Below are 22,217 nucleotides of genomic sequence, written 5' to 3'. Positions count from 1 at the left end.
GGAGCAAAATAGATGGCATTTGCAGTTTTGAGGAGTGGCAAACAGGTCTATCAATGGAGTGCCCCAGTGGGAGAAGAGCTGTCGGAGTATCATGGGATGTAATTCCCATTCGTGTTCCTCGGAGAAGTGTCTGCTGAGTGTGTCAGCGGTAGTGTTGTGACACCCAGGCAGGTAGGAAGCAGTGATTTCTATGTGATGTTGTATGCACCAATTCCATAGTCGGATGGCTTCTGTGCCTAGGGAGTGAGATCGTGCTCCTCCCTGCCTGTTGATGTAAAACATACATGCTATATTGTCTGTCAGAACTCGGATGGACTTGTTCTTTATGGTGGGAAGAAAGTGAAGGCAAGCGTACCTGACGGCTCTGAGCTCTAGAAGATTGATGTGTAGATGCGTGTCTGATAGGAACCAGTGGCCCTGTACCTTGTGGTTGCCTAGGTGTGCTCCCCAACCTATCAGGGAAGCGTCCGTGGTGAGCATGAGTACTGGGGAGTGTGGATGAAGGGAACACCCGTGCATAGGTTCTCTGTTTTGTCCACCAACATAGGGAGGCCTATACATTTGGTGGTGGAGTCAGTGTTATACAGAAACTGTGTGTGCTGGGTTTGTAGTTGGAGTTGAGCCAACCTTGAAGGCATCTCATGTGCAGCCTGGCATATTTGACCACGAAGGTGGTGGTTGCCATGTGACCAAGAAGCTGTAGGCAGGTCCATGCCTGTATTCTGGGGCGAACCGAGATCATGCGTATGAGATGCATAATAGTGAGGAAAAGACGGTTACTTACCTCTCGTAACTGTTGTTCTTCGAGATGTGTTGTTCATGTCCATTCCAATTAGGTGTGTGCGTGCTGCATGCACGGATGTCGGAAACTTTTTCCCTTAGCAGCTCCTGTCGGGACGGCAGGGGAGCCCCATAGAGTGGCACCCTTATGGCAGAGTATATATTACCCTGCCGGCCCGAGCCCTCTTCGGTTCCTTCTTGCTATTGACTTCGACAGAGGGGAAGGGGGGTGGGTATTGTAATGGACATGAACAACACATCTCGAAGAACAACAGTTACGAGAGATAAGTAACCGTCTTTTCTTCTCTGAGTGATTGCTCACGTCCATTCCAATTAGATGACTTCCAAGCTTACCACTGGAGGATGGTAGGAGTCATGGAACGATTGATTGAAGAACAGCTCTGCCAACCACTGCATCATCTCTGGCCTGTTGGTTAACAGCACAGTGGGCTGTAAACGTGTGCACTGAAGACCACGTGGCTGCTTTACAAATCTCCTGGATAGGGACCTGAGCTAGAAAGGCTGTCGAAGATGCCTGCGCTCTGGTTGAATGGGCCATAGTCGCTGGGGCTGGAACCTTGGCCAGCTCATAGCACATGCGAATGCAGTCTGTGATCCAGGACAATATGCGTTGCGCAGAGAGAGGAAGGCCCTTCATTCTGTCAGCTATGGCGACGAACAATTGGGTCGACTTGCTAAAAGGTTTTGTGCACTCTATGTAGAATGCCAAGGCTCTCTGGACATCCAGCATGTGTACGCTGCGGTGTCTCGGGCTCGTGTGGGGTTTTGGAAAGAACACCGGTAAGCAAATGTCCTCACCCATGTGGAATTGGGAGACCACCTTGGGGAGAAATTTGGGGTGTGGTCTAAGCTGCACCTTGTCCTTATGAAACACCGTGTAAGGTGGTTCGGAGGTGAGGGCTCTCAGCTCGGACACCCTCCTTGCCAGTGTAATGGCTACCAGGAATGTTACCTTCCAAGAAAGGTAGAGGAGGGAACAAGTGGCCAGGGGCTCAAATGGTGGACTCATGAGTTTGGAGAGGACCAAGTTCAGGTTCCAGGTCGGGACTGGTGGGCGAGAATACAGGAACACCCTTATCCAGCCTTTTGAGAAAATCGCCCCACGATGGGATTTGAAAACGTCGACCACCCAGACTCCCCTGGATGGAAAGTTGAAATGGCCGCCAGGTATACTCTGATGGAGGAAAGGGATAGACCCTGTTGCTTAAGGTGTAGGAGGTAGACTAAAATAACTGGGATAGGAGCCTGGAGCGGTTGAAGGCGCTTGGGTTCACACCACCAGGAAAACCTTTTCCATTTCGCCAGGTAGGTAGCCCTAGGGGATTGTTTCCTACTGCCGAGGAGAATTTGTCTCACCGACTGAGAACACTGGCTCTCCATGGGATTTAGCCATGGAGTTTCCACGCCATGAGATGTAGAGATTCCAGGTTCGGGTGAAGGAGGCGCCCTTGGTCCTGCGTGATCAGACCCAGGTGGAGGGGCAGGGCTATCGGGGCGTCTACGGACAGCTCTAAGAGGGTTATGTACCAATGCTGCCAGGACCAAGACGGGGCTATCATGATTACCATTGCCCTGTCCCTGCGAATTTTGAGGAGGACCCGGTGGACGAGCGGGATAGGAGGGAAGGCATACTTCAGACCCTTGCCCCATGGTATTAGAAACGCATCAGCAATGGACCCCGGACTGTGGTTTTGGAATGAGCAGAACTGAGGGTACTGTCTGTTGCTCTTGTTGGCAAAGAGGTCTACTTGGGGATAACCCCACTTTTGGAAGACTGACTGTATGATGTCCAAGCTGATTGACCACTCATGCACATGGTATGACCTGCTGAGGCGATCCGCCAGCTCGTTCCGTACCCCTGGAAGGTATGCTTCGAGCTGAATGGATTGGGCTATACAGAAGTCCCAGAGAAGAAGAGCCTTGTGGCAGAGAGGTGAGGAGCGGGCTCCGCCTTGCTTGTTTATATAGAACATGGCCGTGGTGTTGTCAGTCAGGACTGTCACGCTGTGACCTTGCAAAGTGGCATGAAAGGTTTGGCAGGCCAGACGAACAGCCCTGAGCTCCTTCAGGTTGATATGGAGTGGTATCTCGTCCCTCGACCACAAGCCTTGTGTCCTCAGATCCCCTAAGTGTGTGCCCCAGCCCAGATCTGTCGCATCTGTTACTAACGTCAGAGGAGGTTGGGGCTTGGCGAAGGGGACCCCTGCACAGACCACTGGTCGGTCCAGCCACCAAAGCAGGGATTCTAGAACCTGTCCCGGGATCATCACTACAAGGTCCAGGGGATCTCGGTACGGATGGTAAGACAGTGCAAGCCACGCTTGCATGGGCCTGAGTCTCAGTCGGGAATGCTTGACCATGTACGTGCATGCTGCCATTTGCCCTTTTAGCTGCAGGCAACACCTGACTGTAGTGGTGGGATATTGAAGCATTGATTTGACAATCAGCTCTATGGCTTGGAACCTGGGCTCTGGAGGGCTCGCTTTCGCCCGTACCGAGTCCAGGACTGCCCCTATAAACTCTATCCTTTGGGTAGGTACGACTGACGATTTGGGTACATTGAGAAGGAGCCCCAGTCTGTGAAACATGTCCATGACCATCGTCACGTGGGACTGGACCTCGTCCTTGGAACGACCTGTCAGTAGCCAGTCGTCGAGGTACGGGTACACTCAAATTTGCCTTTTCCGCAGGAAGGCCACCACCACCACGCATTTTGTGAACACTCGAGGGGCTATGGACAGGCCGAACGGGAGAACTGTGAACTGGTAGTGACATTGGTTTACGACAAACCGGAGGAAGCATCGGTGCGCCGGATGAATGGCAATATAGAAGTATGTGTCTCTCATGTTGAGGGCAGCGTACCAATCCCCTGGATCCAACGATGGAACCAGAGTTTGACCATAAATCTGTTGAATCCGCGAAGATCTAAAATGGGTCAAAGACCCCCCTTTGCCTTGGGGATTAGAAAGTAACAGGAGTAAAACCCCTTTCCCCTTAGCTCCTGTGGAACCTCCTCCACCGCACCTACTCGAGGAGCGAACGAACCTCCTGCATAAGGAGTTGCTTGTGAGAGGGGTCCCTGAAGAGGGACGGGGAAGGTGGGTGGGAGGGAGGGAAGGAAGGAGGAGAACTGGAGGGCGTATCCCACCTGTACCGTGCGTAGGACCCAGTGGTCCGATGTTATAAGGGACCATGCACGGTAGAAATGGGATAGCTGGTTTAAAAACCGTGAGGATAGATCCGGGAACTGGGTTGGTACACTGTCCTCGGGCACGCCTTCAAAACCCTTGCTTGTTTCCGGGCTGGGGTTTATTCTGGCCTTGGTTAGGCGCATTGTTCTGCAGTCTACACCTGCTATTTCTGCCCCGCCTGCGATATGGCTCCTGCCTGGGGCGGGGTTGATACTGCCTCTGCTGCAGAGGCTGAGGCCTGAAGGGCTTTCTCTGGGTTGCTGGCATATGCATCCCTAGCAACTTCAGGGTGGCCCTAGAATCCTTAAGGCCATGCAGCATGGAGTCTGTTTGCTCCGAGAAAAGGCCCGAGTCCTCAAAGGGAAGGTCTTGGAGAGTATTCTGGACCTCTGGAGGGAAGCCCGATGCCTGGAGCCACGCTGAGCATCGCATGACTACCCCCAAGGCAATGGTTCTGGCCACAGAATCAGCTGAATCGAAGGAGGCTTGTAGCGAAGTCTTAGCCACCGCCTTTCCTTCCTCGATTAACGCCGCAAACTCAGAGTGAGAGTCCTGGGGCAGGCAATCCTTAAACTTGGACACGGCCATCCAAGAGTTGAAGTTATGTCTATTAAGGATCGCCTGCTGGTTGGTTATGCGTAGCTGGAGGCCCCCGGAGGAGTAGACCTTCCTACTGAAGAGGTCCAAACGCTTGGCCTCCTTGGCCTTTGGGGCCAAGGCTTGTTGGCCCTGTCGTTCCTTCTCATTGACTGCTGAAACAACTAGGGAAAAGGGAGTCGGATGGCAGAACAGGAACTTGTGGACCTTGGAAGGGGCAAAGTATTTCCTTTCTACCCCCCTGGCCGTCGGCATGATGGAGACCGGGGTCTGCCATATAGTGTTGTAATTCGTCTGTATGGTCTTTATGAGAGGGAGCGCAACTCTGGAGGGACCCTCGGGCGTCAGGACGTCCACCATCAGATCCTCCTGCTCAACCGTTTCTTCCGCCTGGAGGCCAATATTGAGGGCGATCCTGCAGAGTAGCTCCTGGTGAGCCCTGTGGTCGATCAGTGGCGGGCACATCAGTCTCAGGACCGCCACCACCTCATCTGGGGAAGAGGAGGAAGTGAGATGCTGCCGGTTGCCCTCATCTAGACCCTCCTGTGCCCCCCCCCCCCCATATGCCTGGGTCATTTCAGGGCCCGGCGGGGCAGACACCTCTCGAGGTGTCACAGTGCTTGGCACCACCTCGGGTATTGGGCCTGTGAGCATCGGTTGCTCTTGGGGGTCCGGGGGCAGCCTGGAGAGAGTGGCCTCCCTTGTCCTTGATGCGTCCCTGTGTGGCAACCTGGAATGGTGTTCCATAGAGGCTCTGGAAGTGATGCCCTGCTGCTGATGGTAGGCCCATGGAGTCCAGAAGGGCCACTGACCCGGAGGAAGCATTGTGGCTGCCATGTTGATTGGGATTCTCTGCTGGCTACGGTTCGATGTCTGCTATAGCTAGAGCGGCCGGAGTTGGCCTTGGGGTGTTGTGGAGCCGGGGAGCAGTGCCTGGCTGACTGGGACCACGAATGGTACCGGGAGTCTCAGGACTGGGACCGGTGCCTCTCACTCGGTGCCAGTGAGGTTGTCGGTGCCGTACTCCAGTGCCGGGTGACCGATGGTGTTGTGGACTGGTGTGCAGCTGCCGCAGGCGGGTTCGCCTCCGGTGCCGTAACCTCGCGCTGAGTCGCAGGTGCCAGGGATTAGCAGGACGCCGAGCTTGAACAGGAGCGGTGCCGAGATGGTGACCTCGAGTGGCTCACCATTGCCGGCTTCCCTCTGGACGGCACCCTCTTGGGTGTTGTCGGAGGCTTCTCCCTGCATGGAAGGGGGTTTGGCACCAACAACTCAATGAGGTCTTTCGGTGCCTCGAAAGTGTCGGGTGTGGAGGGGTGTTGGAGGACCTCCTCCAGACATTCGTTGGCACTGAATCCGCTGGGTACCGGACTCAACAGGGCCTGTGGGGCCAGAGTCGACGGCGCCAGTTCTTGGCTCGGGCCCGCAATCTGTCTCTGTGTGCCGAGAGCTTCTTTAAGCGGATTAGTAGCTCTTTGGGGAGAGAGCCCTCTTTCCCCTTTCTTGTGACGCTTAGTCGGTGCCAGAGAGGTCGACCAGCACCGAGGTTGGTCATCCTGTCTCGGTGGCGGTGATTTACGGTGCCTGGGCAGTGCCGGGTTGCGCACAGATGCCGGGGCACTTCGCACTGAGGAAACCGGGGCCAGGGCCAGTCAGTCAGGGGCCGGTGGTTGTAACGCGGCCTCCATGAGCAACTTCTTAAGGCGAAAGTCTCTTTCTTTCTTAGTGCGCGGCCTGAAGGCCTGGCAGATTTTGCAGCACTCTCCCTGATAAGACTCTCCCAGACACCGGAGACAGGAGTTATGGGGATCGCTGTTAGGCATAGACTTGCGGCACGTAGCGCAAGCTTTGAAATGCTGGGCTTGCGGCATGCCCCACAGCCCAAGACTGGTGCTGGAACTAGCTTCCAGACACCTGAATACAATGGTATTTAACTATCTAAGAACAACTCTAACTAGAAGACTGAAAGACTAAGGGATCACTCGCAAGCGAGAGAGAGAGAGAGAGAGAGAGAACGAACACGTTCCAATGCTGCAACGGACGGTAAGAAGGAACTGAAGGGGGGCTGGCTGGCAGGGTAATATATACACCGCCATAAGAGCGCCACTCTAGGGGGCTCCCCTGCCGTCCCAACGGGAGCTGCTAAGGGAAAAAGTTTCCGACGTCTGTGCACATGGCGCGCACACACCTAATTGGAATGGACGTGAACAATCACTCGAAGAAGAATCTGTTGTGTGGAAGCAAGGCTCTGGTTTGAATTGAGTCCAGGTGAGCTCCAATGAACTCTATCTGCTGTGTAGGTATCAGGGTGGATTTTTGGAAATTTATTTGCAAGCCTAGACTGCGGAAGAGGGAGATGGTAAAGTTCATCGCTTTTAATGTCTTGTCATAGGAGCTGGCTTTGATAAGGCAGTCGTCTAAGTAGGGGAAAGTATAATCCCGTGTTTGTGGAGGTGGGCTACAACTACAGCTAGGGTCTTGGAAAGACCGAATGGAAGTACTCTGTATTGAAAATGGTCGTGTCCGTGTGTGAATCGCAGGAAGCATCTGTGCGCTGGATGAATGGATATATGGAAATGGGCGTCTTGTAGGTCGAGGGCTGTGAATCAGTCCCCTTGTTCCATCGCAGGTATTATTGTGCCCAATGTAACCATCTTGAATGTTTGTACATGTACAAGCTTGTTCAGTTGGCATAGATCTAAAATAGGTTTCCCCACCCCGCCTTTCTTTTGGGTCAGAAAGTAGTGGGAGTAGAACCCTTTTCCCCGATGTTGCATCAGTACATGTTCCACTGCACCTAGGTGGAGAAGATGAGCCACCTCTGCATGAAGGAGATGCTGGTGAAAGGGGTCCCTGAAGGGGGACAGGGAAGGGTGGGCGGGGAAGATAGGAAAGGGATGAAGTAACCTGATTGAACTATTTCCAGGACCCAGCGGTCCTGAGTGATCTGTTGCCAGACATGGTGGAAAGCCTGGAGGCGGTGGCCAAATGGGCAAATAGGCGGCGGAGTCAAGGGGTGGTCGCGCAGACCCCCAACCAGCACTTCATAATTGTTGTTTGTTTCCCGATGAGTGGGAAGTAGTTGGTTGCGCCTGCTTTTGCCTGCGCCTAGGAGACCTGTTGCGGTTACTTCCAGTCTGGACTGGAGTCGGTCTGGATTGGAGTCGGTGATATTGTTGTTCACGGGGCCTTTGATAAGGTTGATACCGCTGACTCCTAGGGATGGATGGGTAATATGCCCAATGTGCACAAAGTGGCCCTGGAGTCTTTCATAGTGTGAAAGACTTCATCGGGTTTTTTTCTGGAAAAGAGTTTATCTTTGTCAAAAGGAAGATCCTCTACTTTGGTCTGCAAATCTTTGGGGATACTGGATGCAGACAGCCAGGAAGACCGGCGCATCACCACTGCAGTATCTGCCATGTCCATGGATGCTTGTAGGGCTATCCTAGACACCAATTGACCTTCGATGAGGACTGACTTAAAGTCCGCTTTCCTGTCCTCCGGGATATGGGAGGCAAATACAAAGAGCTTGTTGTAGTTGTCATAGTCATAGCTTGCGAGGAGGGCAGAATAATTTGCAATCCTAAATTGCAGAGTGGAAGAGGTATAAACCTTGCGGCCCAGGAGGTCAAGGCACTTGAGGTCCTTGTCTTGCGGAGTGGGCCGGTAGTGTGGCTACTTTGTTGTGTGTGTCGCTGCATCCACCACAAGAGAATTGGGTTGTGGGTGGGAAAATAAGAAATCAACGTCCTTCGCGGGCACATAGTATTTACGTTCAGCTTTCTTGCATGTTGGTGGGATGGATGCACGGGTCTGCCGAAGATTATCAGCTGGTTCTAGGAGAGCTTCATTTATGGGTAGTGCAATCTTTGAGGGTGCAGAGGGTTGGAGGATTTTGAGGAGTCTATGTTGTGTCTCCTGGACTTCCTCCAAAGGGATGTCCTGGCTGAGTGCCACTCTCTTGAAAAGTTCCTGGAATTGCTTAAAGTCGTCCACATTTTGTGTAGGTGGAGGCATGAGGGTGTCCTCTGCAGCTGATGGCGAGGCAGGAGCCGGTAAATCCGGGAAGAGTTCATAGTTCTCTTCAAGAGGGGGTTCAGGAGCTCTAGATGTTGATGAAGCTGGGGATATAGGCGTCGGACGAGCTTGCAGTCTGGTAGAAGGGGCACAAAGAGGAGCAGTGGCAGGAGCTGACCACGGGTACCACTGAGGCCAGGGCACTGGGTAGGAAAAGTTGGGTCCCAGCCACTGGGGGACACAGTAGAGAAACTGAGGCTGGTTCTTATGATGTGCCGTGTCCTAGGATATGTATGGCTCCGGTGGAGGGGGAGACTCAGGTGGGAAGAACTCTGCCTGCTGCTGTATGTCATTCTCGCTGTCAGTGAAAGTAGCCAGGTCAAGTGGCAAGAGCTGCTGTTCAAACAGTGAGTGCTCCATGTCTAGGAGCAGAGAGTCAGGCTCAGGGACCACAAATATATCCTGCTGGTGCAGGAATTGTTGCTGCTCCCTAGGCTGGTGCGCTGCGGAGCATGAAGTGTGAGCGGCAGCCCAGAGTGATTTTTGCTTGGCTTTAGTAGGAGCCACAAGACGTTTGTAACAGCCCCGCAGGGGGTCTGAATCTGCTCCGGCGGGGGTGGCGGGCAGGCTCAGTGCCAACGTTTTTGTTGGCACCGGGGTGGAATGCGCTGCCGGCACCGGGTCCATCATCGGTGCCGACAGGACCGGTGCTGAGGAAAGCTTCCCACTTTCCTCAGGAAGTCGGGTCCCTGCTTTTGCGACCCGTGTGAGTTGCTGCTGAGGAGCTGGGGCGGTCAGAGTTGCCTGCTCTCGGCGCTGTCAGCACCAAGGGTAAAGACCTTGCAGGAGATCCTTTACCCTTTTGAGTGTCTCTGAGAGGAGACATTAGGGCTTCCTGCCTCTTCACGTGAGAGGGTGAAGCCACACTCCCGGTCAGTTCTGACTTGGCAGGGGAGCGTGAGGGAGAGGGTTTACTGCCTTTCTCCATAGGCGGCTGGATATTTATGCACTCCCTATCCGTCGCCCCACAAAGTCGCGGGACCTCCTGGTCAACCTCCTTCTGGCCTTAGCAAAACTGGCCATCTATAAAACCAGAGTGAGGAGGTTGGCCGATGGAGTTTCCTGTGACTGTGGGGCGTATTTCAGGTCCTCCGTTCTTTCACGTATCCGGGCAGAGTTCCTCTGGGCGACGTCCACTGGCTCTCTTGACGCCTTCGAGGAGCAGTGGGTGCTGTCCGGGGTTCTCTGCTCGGTGTCCCCGTCTGGTTCGCTTCGTTTGACCCTTTGACTTCACTCCTGTCCCTGTTCTTTTATTAGTTGTCCCCCATAATTTTTTGGTCTCCAGGTCCTGTGGACCCCCCCTTAAGCTGGGGGGGATCCTTTAGCAGTGGGCGGGCTTCACCCGCCCACTTCCTGGATCCCAATAGGTCTGGTCACTCAGGGAACAGAAAATCCATAGGCGGCTGGAGAGCTTTCTCCATGAGAAGCATTTTTAGCCGCAAGTCTGTCATGGCAAGCTCTAATTTTTAAGTTGGTACAGTGGAGACACTTCGCAGGGACGTGTGTCTCAACGAGGCATTTGATGCAGAGTGAGTGCTTGTCAGATTGCGGCATAGACTCCTTGCAGGAGCCATATTTCTTAAAGCCTGGAGACTCCGGCATAATGAAAGTATGAGCGGCCAGGGAAGTCTCAACGAGAGACTAACTTGAAGGGGGAATTTTTTTTTTTTTTAAACTAACAAACTATGCTAAAGGAAAGGGAGAATTGGGAAATGACTAGCTAACTATTTCTATTTTTCTCTACTTATTTCCTACAGTAACCAGGGAAGAGATGAGCACTGCCCCAAGTCCCGTCTTCAGCCAAGGATGGTTGCGAAGGAACTGAGGGGGGTGCAGGACGTGCGTGCTCAGGCAGACCCTAACACCACCACGAGACAGCAGCTGAGCGCGTGCATCCAGACCAGACACTGCTACCAAAGATCTCTGATCAACGGCGCCAGGACGCACCATCACCTGGAGTGGAGCACCCATCGGGACAGCACTCGAAGAAGAACCAGCTTGACCTTCACATCTCATATTGTGTTTTCAAAGCAAGCAATTAGATATGATGTGATTGAAAACACTGAAAACATCATTTTATAGCCACTTTTCAAAATATAGCCACACTTAGAAATGTTCTCCCCTGCCTTCATTGATTAAAAACAAAGCAAATGGAATTTAAACAAGTTTTTTAAAATCTGGTGACCTTCTGAAATTCCATATAATTATGATGGCGCAGCAGCACCATTCTAGTTAAGGTTGTATCACATCTTCTGTTTAAAGGTCAACCTTTCTAAGTCCTCCAAAATCAACATGCTTAGTCAGATTCCTTTGAAATTTGGTGTGCCTCTGGAGGGTACAGGGTAGGATTAGTAACCCAAAGGTGGGGCACTTGAGCCAGGGGTTAAGGAGATATAAGCTTTAAAAAAAAAAAAAAAAACATTTTCCAAAAAGTTTCTAGGTGAAGGTTTTTTTGTAGAGATCTAACTACTGATGTGATGAAGGTCAAAATGGTCTCAATCTGTTCAGTTTTACCCAATGTAGTACATGGTATCCACTAAATCTTTGGGGACACAAACTGAGAAAGGTATTTAAGAACACGTTCACTTCTTTACTCGTATAGATGTGCACTCTTGAAGGATTCTGCCCTTTCACGCTTGCCTGGGTAGTTCAAGAGAACGTACCAATGCCATTGTGCCAGTGATCCCTGCCACTGACCTTTCTAGTTCAAGCCTTTGTACACCTATGCAATAAAGATTTAACTCATGTTCCTTGCTACAAGTTGTCACTGATAAAATACAACTTGTTTTCATTTTATGGGGAGATTTACTGTGAACACAGCATAATAGTCAGCAGGTGAATTAACCAACATTTTTGTTCTATTGGAAGGGCAAGAGCCGAAAATAGAGGACTTGGGGAGAGTGAGGGACAAGAAGAGGTGTTGCAGCTACAGAGGGGACAGGAAATTAGGGCAGTTGGTAGGCAAGATTTGAATTGGTTGTTTGAGAATATTATTTTATTTGCCCCGGGGGGGGGGAGCAGCAAGTGGCCACTTCCTGATCAAAGGGCAGATTAACGTGATGTTTCCAAAGACATATAACACGTAGGTTTAGAACTGACAGTGCAGGTCCCTTGTTCTCTGAGGGAAAAGAAGGTGTGTGCTGTCAAGGTTGCCAACACATGGATTCTGGGTGATTCTTGGATCACGAGATTGCAGAAGTTTGCAGGACAGCAAGGAGTACACTAAGACATGGAGACTGCTGACTACAGACTGATTTGGGTGGAAAGAGGTGGCGGGCGTTGGCATCATGTTTTGCCCAGTCTGCAGCACGTAACCAGTAACTTAAGACATTGTGATCTACCAGACATTGCTGTGATTCCCTTAGGCAGAAATGATCTGGGTGTACACCTCACACAGTGTATGAGAGCAGACTGGGACCACATCACAAATTTGTATTTATGAAATGCTATTGTTTTCTGTGATATGGCTAAGTGTCTGCATAACTGGTACAGTGTCAATATGAAAATCATTAATAAGTATTGGAAGAACATTAATCGGGAAATGGGAGTGTTCACGGTTGACCAAAAAATGTGTAGTGTGTCACAGAAAAATTACAAGCTCTGACACCTCGCTGTTTTTCAGATATGTAGTCTATCTATTGGATAGGTGTCAGAGGAACTTTCTGTCAAACATTAAAACTGTCAGTATTTTGGAACAGAAACCCTATCTGTGATTTCTCTTGCCGGCCCTGACACAAACTCCACCCTCCAACCATTCTGAAACACAACCAGGAATACCATTCCACTGTAATATGTTGTCTTTAACTCCAGGCTCTCCATGTGAGCTGGGTTATTGTGAGTGGGATGGGGGAATAACTGCAACAGAAACAATTTGTATATCAGAGAGTAAAGACTTCAGGAAGATGCATTTCCTGCTTAAGGCAGGGGGTGGGTAGGTACAGTAGTGGGAAGGGGGCCAGGTTGGAGTGGGGAATTAAGAGAATGGGCAGGGGCATGGCTGGAAAGATGTGCCAAAACAGGGCTGGTGGGGCCCAGCTGATGGGGGGGATGGGAGAGGGGGCAGGAAGAGGGGGCTGGTTGGCTCAGTATGCAAATTGCAGGACATGATGCGTATAAGATTACTAACTCCTACCAACAATATATCTTTGCCATTAATTTCCTGTATTTTTGAACCAGAAAAGAACTCACTAATGCAGAGTTAAATTTGTTTGGTGGTGTCATTCCCTCGCAGAAAGCTGAGTTGAGCAGAATTAAAATTTCTGAAAACCAGGAAATGCAGAGGTAAGGTTGGCCATGCCCTGGCTTTTAGAAATTCGGGTTTTGCTCAACTCAACTTTTTGCAAGTGGACAACACACTAACAAGCAACCTGAACTCTGAATTAACATAGGTTTTTGCCTCTGAATTACACATAAGTTTGTGACTACTCTATGTGATTAAAAAGAGCAAAATACAGTCATCAAAAATTGATAAAATGTACTTCTACTGCAAATCTTTACCTAACTCCCAGATGTATCATTTTCTACATGTTTAGAGATACACAATGAATTATTTAACGCAGCAAATTCTGGGATTTTCCCAAGGGAAAGAAAAGCATTGAATGGGGATACTCCCCCCCACCCACCCAACAAAAAAAATCAGGAACAGCATTTATATTGCCACCATAAATGTAAAAACCAGGCTTCCCTCCACCTCCTAGAAGTACAATTTTTAAAAATTAAAAACTGCATTTGCACAGCAAAAAAATGTCAGTTCCTAGTAGCCAAGTGAAGAATTCTACATCACAGGCAGTCTGGTAAATCTGAAATTCTTAATTACTTCTTAATTACTGCCTTTTTCACTGGCACATTTTGCAGGGAAATCCTGAGTGCAAAGAGTTAATTAGCTGAATTTCCTACCCCAAAACATGAACATTAGCAGCTACAGAGAGGAGTTGCCCACAAGAAACTTTAGGGCTTTAGGCAGTCCTGATGTCATAATTATATCTGTGTCACAGGACTGGCCTTTAAGGGGTGGGTCAGGTGCCCAGTCTACCTGTGGCAGGCTGAAGGGAAGGATCCAACCCAGCTTCACCTGGGGATCATTAACTAAGTAGCTTGAAGGCAGTTAAGTAAGGAGCTCCTGGGCCTAATAAAAGGCTTGGGAACGCTCAGCTGGAGACAAGGCTCCTCAGAAGAAAGGAAGCTCGGGAGGAGAGGAGCTCTTAGGTCTGGTCTACACTACGAGTTTAGGTCGACTTTAGCAGCGTTAAATCGAATTAAGCCTGGACACATTCACACGACGAAGCCCTTTCGACTTAAAGGGCCCTTTAAACCGGTTTCTTTACTCCACCTCCGACGAGGGGATTAGCGATAAAATCGGCCTTAGCGGGTCGGAATTGGGGTAGTGTGGACGGAATTCGACGTTATTGGCCTCCGGGCGCTAGCCCACAGTGCTTCATTGTGACCGCTCTGGACAGCACTCTCAACTCAGATGCACTGACCAGGTAGACAGGAAAAGCCCCGCGAACGTTTGAATTTCATTTCCTGTTTGCTCAGCGTGGAGAGCACAGGTGACCACGCAGAGCTCATCAGCACAGGTAACTGTGATGGAGTCCCAGGATCGCAAAAGAGCTCCATCATGGACCAAACGGGAGGTATGGGATCTGCTCGCCATATGGGGAGATGAATCAGTGCTAACTGAACTCTGTAGCAGTAAACGAAATGGCAAAATATTAGAAAAGGTCTCCAAGGCCATGAAGGACAGAGGCCATAACAGGGACGCACAGCAGTGCCGCGTGAAAATTAAGGAGCTAAGGCAAGCCTACCACAAATCCAGAGAAGCAAACGGAAGGTCCGGGGCAGAGCCGCAAACATGCCGCTTCTACGCGGAGCTGCATGCCATTCTAGGGGGTGCAGCCACCACTACCCCAACCGTGTGCTATGACTCCCTCACTGGAGAAACACAGGGAAGCGGGTTCGGGATACGAGGAAGATGAGGATGGAGATAATGTAGATAGCTCACAGCAGCAAGAAAGCGGACAAACCGGTTTCCCCAACAGCCAGGATATGTTTATCACCCTGGACCTGGAACCAGTAACCCCCGAACTCACCCAAGGCGTGCTCCCAGACCCTGAGGGCACACAGGGGACCTCTGGTGAGTGTACCTTTGTAAATATTACACATGGTTGAAAAGCAAGCGTGTTTAATGATTAATGATTAATTTGCCCTGGCAATCGCGGCCAGTACAGCTACTGGAAAAGTCTGTTAACGTGTATGGGGATGGAGCAGAAATCCTCCAGGAACATCTCCAGAAAGCTCTCCTTCATGTACTCCCAAAGCCTTTGCAAAAGGTTTCTGGGGAGGGCTGCCTTATCCCGTCCGCCATGGTAGGACACTTTACCATGCCAGGCCAGTAGCACGTAGTCTGGAATCATTGCATAACAAAGCATGGCAGCGTATGGTCCCGGTGTTTGCTGGCATGCAGACAACATCCATTCCTTATCGCTCTTTGTTATCCTCAGGAGAGTGATATCATTCACGGTCACCTGGTTGAAATGGGGCGATTTTATTAAGGTGATATTCAGAGGTGCCCCTTCCTGCTCTGCTGAACAGAAATATTCCCCGCTGTTAGCCACGCGGTGGGGGGGAGGGGTGAAGTGATCATCCCAGAGAATTGGGTGTGGGGGGGAGGGGAGTTAGTTGGGTTTGTGCTGCATGTTAACCCTGAAACCGCAGCCCCTCCTTTTACATTGCAAACCCATTTCAAATGGCCAAGCCAACGGGTGCTTGGTATGGGAAATGAGGGCGCTACTGTTTGAAACCATTCCCACATGTTAAGAAGGTTAAAAAAGCCAAAAGACTGTGGCTTACCATGGCTGCCTGCAAGCCGAAATCTGTGGCCTGGCACTGCGTGAGTGATCTCTCACACCAAACCGGCAGGCCCTCAATATAAGAGGAAAAATGCGACCTTGTAACGAAAGCACATGTGCTGTGTAATGTGAACAGCAAAATTTAACGTGAAAGAGTGTACCCATTGTTCTCTAAAATGTGTCTTTTTTAACCACCTCTCCCTTCTCCTCCACTAGCTGCAAATGTTTCTCCTTCACAGAGGCTAGTGAAGATTAGAAAAAGAAAAAGGAGGACGCGGGATGACATGTTCACAGAGCTCCAGATGTCCTCCCACGCTGACAGAGCACAGCAGAATCCGTGGAGGCAGTCAATGACTGATTACAGAAAAGCACAATATGAATGAGAGGAGAGGTGGCGTGCTGAATCACGGGATGAACAGAGCAAGTGGTGGGCTGAAGATGATAGGTGGCGTCAGCTTGCAGACAGAAGGCAAGAGTCGATGTTCCGGCTGCTGGAGCATCAAACTGATATGCTCCAGCGTATGGTTGAGCTGCAGGAAAGGCAGCAGGAGCAGAGACCGCCGCTACAGCCCCTGTGTAACCAACAGCCCTCCTCCCCAAGTTCCATAGCCTCCTCACCCAGACGCCCAAGAACACGGTGGGGGGGCCTCCAGCCACCCAGTCACTCCACCCCAGATGATTGCCCTAGCATCAGAAGGCTGGCCTTCAATAAGAGTTAAAGTTTTAAACTGCAGTGTGTCCTTTTCCTTCCCTCCTCCCCCACCCATCCCGGGCTACCTTGGCAATTATCCCCCTAGTTGTGTGATGAATTAATAAAGAATGCATGAATGTGAAGTAACAATGACTTTATTGCCTCTGCAAGCGGTGCTCGAAGGGGGGAGGGGAGGGTGGGGTGGTTGGCTTACAGGGAAGTAGAGTGAACCGGGTGGGGGGGGCGGAGGGTTCATCAAGGAGAAACAAACAGAAGTTTCACACCGTAGCCTGGCCAGTCACAAAACTCGTTTTCAAAGCTTCTCTGATGCGCACCGCGCCCTGCTGTGCTCCTCTAACCGCCTTGGTGTCTGGCTGCGCGTAATCAGAGGCCAGGCGATTTGCCTCAACCTCCCACCCCGCCATAAATGTCTCCCCCTTACTCTCACAGATACTGTGGAGCGCACAGCAAGCAGCAATAACAATGGGGATATTCTTTTTGCTAAGGTCTGAGCGAGTCAGTAAGCTGCGCCAGCGCGCTTTTAAACGTCCAAATGCACATTCCACCACCATTCGGCACTTGCTCAGCCTGTAGTTGAACAGGTCCTGACTCCTGTCCAGGCTGCCTGTGTACGGCTTCATGAGCCATGGCATTAAGGGGTAGGCTGGGTCCCCAAGGATCACGATAGGCATTTCAACATCCCCAACGGTTATTTTCTGGTCCGGGAAGAAAGTCCCTTCCTCCAGCTTTCGAAACAGACCAGAGTGCCTGAAGACGCGAGCATCATGTACCTTTCCCGGCCATCCCACGTTGATGTTGGTGAAACGTCCCTTGTGATCCACCAGGGCTTGCAGCAGCATTGAAAAGTACCCCTTGCGGTTTATGTACTCGGTGGCTTGGTGCTCCGGTGCCAAGATAGGGATATGGGTTCCGTCTATCGCCCCACCACAGTTTGGGAATCCCATTGCAGCAAAGCCATCCACTATGGCCTGCACGTTTCCCAGAGTCACTACCCTTGATATCACCAGGTCTTTCATTGCCCTGGCAACTTGGATCACAGCAGCCCCCACAGTAGATTTGCCCACTCCAAATTGATTCCCGACTGACCGGTAGCTGTCTGGTGTTGCAAGCTTCCATAGGGCTATCGCCACTCGCTTCTCAACTGTGAGGGCTGCTCTCATCCTGGTATTCTGGCGCTTCAGGGCAGGGGAAAGCAAGTCACAAAGTTCCATGAAAGTGCCCTTACGCATGCGAAAGTTTCGCAGCCACTGGGAATCGTCCCACACCTGCAGCACGATGCGGTCCCACCAGTCTGTGCTTGTTTCCCGGGCCCAGAATCGGCGTTCCACGGCATGAACCTGCCCCAGGAACACCATGATTTCCACATTGCTGGGGCCTGTGCCTTGTGAGAGGTCTATGTCCATGTCAATTTCCTCATCACTCTCGTCGCCGCGCTGCAATCGCCTCCTCGGCTGGTCCTGATTTTGCTTTGGCATGTCCTGGCTCTGCATATACTCCAGGACAATGCGCGTGGTGTTCATAGTGCTCATAATTGCCGCGGTGATCTGAGTGGGCTCCATGATCCCAGTGCTAGCTATGGCGCCTGGTCTGAAAAAAGGCGCGAAACTAGTATCTGACGGACCAGGGGAAGGAGGCAGGGAGGGAGGGGCGAGTGACGACATGGCGTACAGGTACAGGGAATTAAAATCAACAAAGGTGGCTGTGCATCAGGGAGAAACACAAACAACTGTCACACAGAATGGCCCCCCCCCAAAGATTGAACTCAAAACCCTGGGTTTAGCAGGCCGTTGATTTCACAGCGGGAGGGGGAAGCTAATGAATACAGAACAAATCTATTTTTTACATCTTAAGACGACGGTGCAGCATGACTGATAGCCCTCGGCATCTTCTGGGTGCTTGGCAGAAAATACTGGGCGCTTGGCAGAAAATAGCATACGACGACTGATAGCCATCATTGTCAAGACAGTTCGATAGGACTGAGCATGTCTGCCCAGGTGCCCATGATTGACAGCCACTGCAGTACGATGACGACGGTTACCAATCGTAATACACCATCTACTGCCAAAAGGCAAAAGGCAAGGGCTGGTGCAATGCAGCCCTACGGCTGCCAGCCCCACGGCTGCCAGCACCCAGATCGCCGATGAAGGCTACCAGTCATGCTGCACCGTCTACTGCCAAAAGGCAGTTTGCTGCTGCTGCTGCGTAGCAATGCAGTCCCACGTCTGCCGGCACCCAGATGACATATGGTGACGGTGAGCTGAGCGGGCTCCATGCTTGCCGTGGTATGTTGTCTGCACGGGTAACCCAGGTAAAAAGACGCGAATCTATTGTCTGCCGTTGCTCTGACGGAGGGAGAGGGGCCTGACGACATGTACCCAGAACCCCCTGCGACACTGTTTTGCATCATTCGGGCATTGGGATCTCAACCCAGAATTCCAATGGGCGGCGGAGACTGCGGGAACTGTGGGATAGCTACCCATAGTGCAATGCTCCGGAAGTCGACGCTAGCCTCGGTACTGTGGACGCGGTCCGCCGACTAGAGCAGTTAGAGCATTTTATGTGGGGACACGCACAATCGGCTGTATACAACCGATTTCTATAAAACCGGCTTCTATAAATTTGACCTAATTTCGTAGTGTAAACATACCCTTAGGGAGATTAAGCCAGGCAGAAACTGTGCTCCTAAAGCAGGGAGAGTGAGCAGATTACAAAACTCTCTAGGCAGGGTGGCCTGTGAGAGACCCTAAACAAGCAGGGGAAATACTGCAAAAACTCTCTAGGACAGTGTTTTTCAAACTTCAGGTCACGACCCAGTACTGGGTCGCAGCATGTCAGGCACTGGGTCGCTCTGGTCAGCACTGCCAATGGGGATGTTAAAAGTCCGTCAGCGGTGCTGCCCAGCTAAGGCAGGCTAGTGCCTACCTGTTTCGACACCACTCTGAGCCCTGGAAGTAGCCAACAGTGGGTCTGGCTTCTAGACAGGGGGCCACAGGGCTCCGCGCGCTGCTCAAACACCGGCTCTGCACTCCCATTGGCCAGGAACCAGCTAATGGGAAATGGGGAGGGGCAGTGCCTGTGGGTGAGAGTCGTGCAAACCCACTTGCACGCCTCCACCTAGGAGCCAGACCTGCTGCTGGCCGGTTCTGGGGCACACTGCAGCCTGTGGTGCCAGGAAAGGCGGGAAGCCTGCCTCTGCACCCCAGCTGCACCGCTGACCGGGAGCCACTGGAGGTAAGTCTGTGCCCCAACCCTGTGCCCCAGCCCTGAGCCCCCCCCCAAACCCAGAACCCCTTCCTCCACCCGAAACCCCTCATCCACGGCCCCACCTCAGAGTCTGCACCCCCAGCCCAGAGCCCTGACCCCCTCCCACACTCCTGCCCAGAGCTCCAGCCCATACCCTGAACCCCTCATTCCCGGCCCCACCCTGCAGCCCTCATCCCTGCACCCCATCCCTCTGCCCCAGCCCTGAGCCTCTCCCACACCCCAAGTCCCTCATCCCCAGCTCCGTTGGGTGAGAGGCATCAACAATTTTCTTCAACAGGGTCCCCAGAAAAAAAAAGTTTGAAAACCACTGCTCTAGGAAGTGGAGAAGCCGGATGCCTTACAGCAGAAGGAGCTGCTGCTAGAGTCTAGATACTTTTGTTTTGGGACTATTAAGTTTTGTCTGAGCTTTGAAATAAGAGCCTATAAAACCACCATACAAGTGCTCCTTTCAGAAGGCTTTATTAAAGGAAGATATATTGCTGTAAAGTCCAGCGTTTGGCTTCTCTTTGACCAGACAGTTGAAGTGACCTCATTGTTGCTTCACCAAGGGGGAAACTGAGGCAGGACACACTCTTTTATAGCATATGATCTGATTTTAAAACTACTGCTAGAGTTTCTACCTACATTAAATTGCTCTCTTTCTTAATAATGCTTCTTTACAACGTTAAATGTATTTGTCTTAGGCCCCATTTATACTGGGTAAACAATCCATGTTAGACGGAACTTGGTTATAAAACCAGAATCAGCCTTACTGAGATTTAAGGTACTTTTCCTAGTCAGTGTGGACTAGACACAGATTGTTGGAAATATTTTTCCATGATGGACTGAAACTAACTATGAATTATCATCACATTCTGTGCTCAGTGACCGTTTTAAAACTGCGCTAAAACAATGGAGGTAACCGGAGTTCACTCAGGATTTAAACCTTTTTAACTGAGCTCAGAATCTGGACCTTTGGTGAGAAATGGTTTTTGCAGTTGGGTTTAAACAAGTTTTTTCAGATCCTAATCAACCAGCAAAAAACTCTTAAATCCATGCAAAACAACTTCATTTTAAAATGAGATCAGGTAATTCAATGCATTTTCCATTAGAGACTGGGGCTTTGTGATAGTGCAGTGTAAGCATTAGTGAAGAAGTCCAATAAAAGGGAAGGGAATCAGACTTAAGAGGAATTTGGTACGGGCAGATAAATATACATTTTGGTACTAAGCAAAAAAAACTTTTTAATTGAAGAAATGAAAGCAAGACATACTTACCACTTTCCATCTTTCTTTGACCAAGATTCCCACACTGAGGATGTCTGGCTGCTCCCCTCCCCCACTCATTGCAATCTCCAGATGTGGTGGAGCTGCTACGATGAGTCTCTGTCAGTACAGATCATCCAGCTCCCAGAGGTGGATTCCATTTAACCCGAGGCTAGAGAAACAAATAGCAGCACATCAGATGTCATTAATTAATGCAAGGGCCCCATAAGCATCAGTTGTATTCCTAATCTAACAGACTTGAGCTAGGCCATTCTGCTGTAGAAAAACTAAATTTAGAAAACTTCCAATTAACAGAAGTTTGACTAAAAAAATCCCCCCTTTTTTTTAAATGGGTTTCAGCCAACTCTACCTGAAACTAACCCAAGTCTAGCTCTAAAAAGATATTTAATGGACAGAAACAATTTTAAAGGTGCAAAGAGCCAAAAACAAAAGTTATATTCTGTAGCAATCAGAATACACTGGGAGTTTGAAATGGCTATAAGTCACCATTAAATGCAAAAAAATTGCATTTAAATGCAACTTTAAAGTTGCACAATTAAAAGTCACACACAAAAAATTGGGGAAATTAAAGAAGTTAAAATTAAAATTAAGAAGTTACAGTATCTACATTGTTGGACATCATGTATATTACGCCTCTGATGGGTGTGTGTGTGTGTGTGTGTATATATAATTAAACAGTACAAATTAAACTGCACATTTAGCCAGAAAAATACAAGTATGAAAAAAATTCTAAGCATGAACAAGGCAGCCAGTTTAATTTATGAATTTACTGACTTTTGGTGATCTTATCTTAGATTTTTATACAGTGATATAAATGTGGTATCTTGAAGCCCAGTCCAATTCCCAATTAAATCAATGGCTCCCGATATGATTAACCATGATGAGCTAATACAGTGGTTCTCAAACTTTTGTACTGGTGCCCCCTTTCACACGCCTCTGAGTACAACTCAACTCCTCTTATAAATTAAAAAAACTTTTTTTTTTTAAATATTTAACACTATTATAAATGCTGGAGGTGAAGCGGGGTTTAGGCTGGAGGCTGACAGCTCGCAACCCCCCACGTAATAACCTCGTGACCCCCTGAGGGGTCCCAACCCCCAATTTGAGAACTCCTGAGCTAATATGTTTTTAAAGTTGATAAATTATGGGCTTGTCTACATAGTTATAGTATAGTTATACCAGTTTAACTCCCCCAGTGGACACACTTATTCCAGAATAAGAATCACAGTTTTTTTTTTGTTTAGTTTAAACCCTTCCAAAGATCATCCATTAGCTAAAACAAAAAAGGCCCTCTTATATCAGAATAACTGTGTCAACATGGGGAGTTACACCAATATAGTTCTGTGGTTTAAATTCACACCTTCGCTTATACCAGTATTACTTTCCTTTGTAGACAAGTCCTCTGTCTACCTGAGGTGCAAAATTATGTTTACAATTTTTAAGCACAACCTATTTCCTAGTC

General features: G+C 50.1%; 1 protein-coding gene across 1 annotated transcript in view; it reads right to left on the bottom strand.

Annotated features, from left to right (window-relative positions):
• The window catches only part of TTBK2 (tau tubulin kinase 2), a 212,099-nt gene extending 191,264 nt beyond the window's left edge, over positions 1-20,835 (bottom strand). The window contains exon 1 of the mRNA XM_026651392.1: positions 20,747-20,835. Within this exon, the coding sequence (XP_026507177.1) occupies positions 20,747-20,815 (69 nt within the window). The 5' untranslated portion in view covers positions 20,816-20,835. The remainder of the gene's footprint in view (positions 1-20,746) is intronic.
• Between the last annotated feature and the right edge of the window lie 1,382 nt (positions 20,836-22,217).

This window comes from Terrapene carolina, unplaced genomic scaffold, assembly GCF_002925995.2.
Source record: "Terrapene carolina triunguis isolate 2854851 unplaced genomic scaffold, T_m_triunguis-2.0 Scaffold96, whole genome shotgun sequence".
In the NCBI taxonomy this organism is placed as follows: domain Eukaryota; kingdom Metazoa; phylum Chordata; order Testudines; family Emydidae; genus Terrapene; species Terrapene triunguis.
The sequence above is the reverse complement of the archived record's forward strand: the minus strand, read 5'-3'. Positions and strand labels throughout refer to the sequence as shown.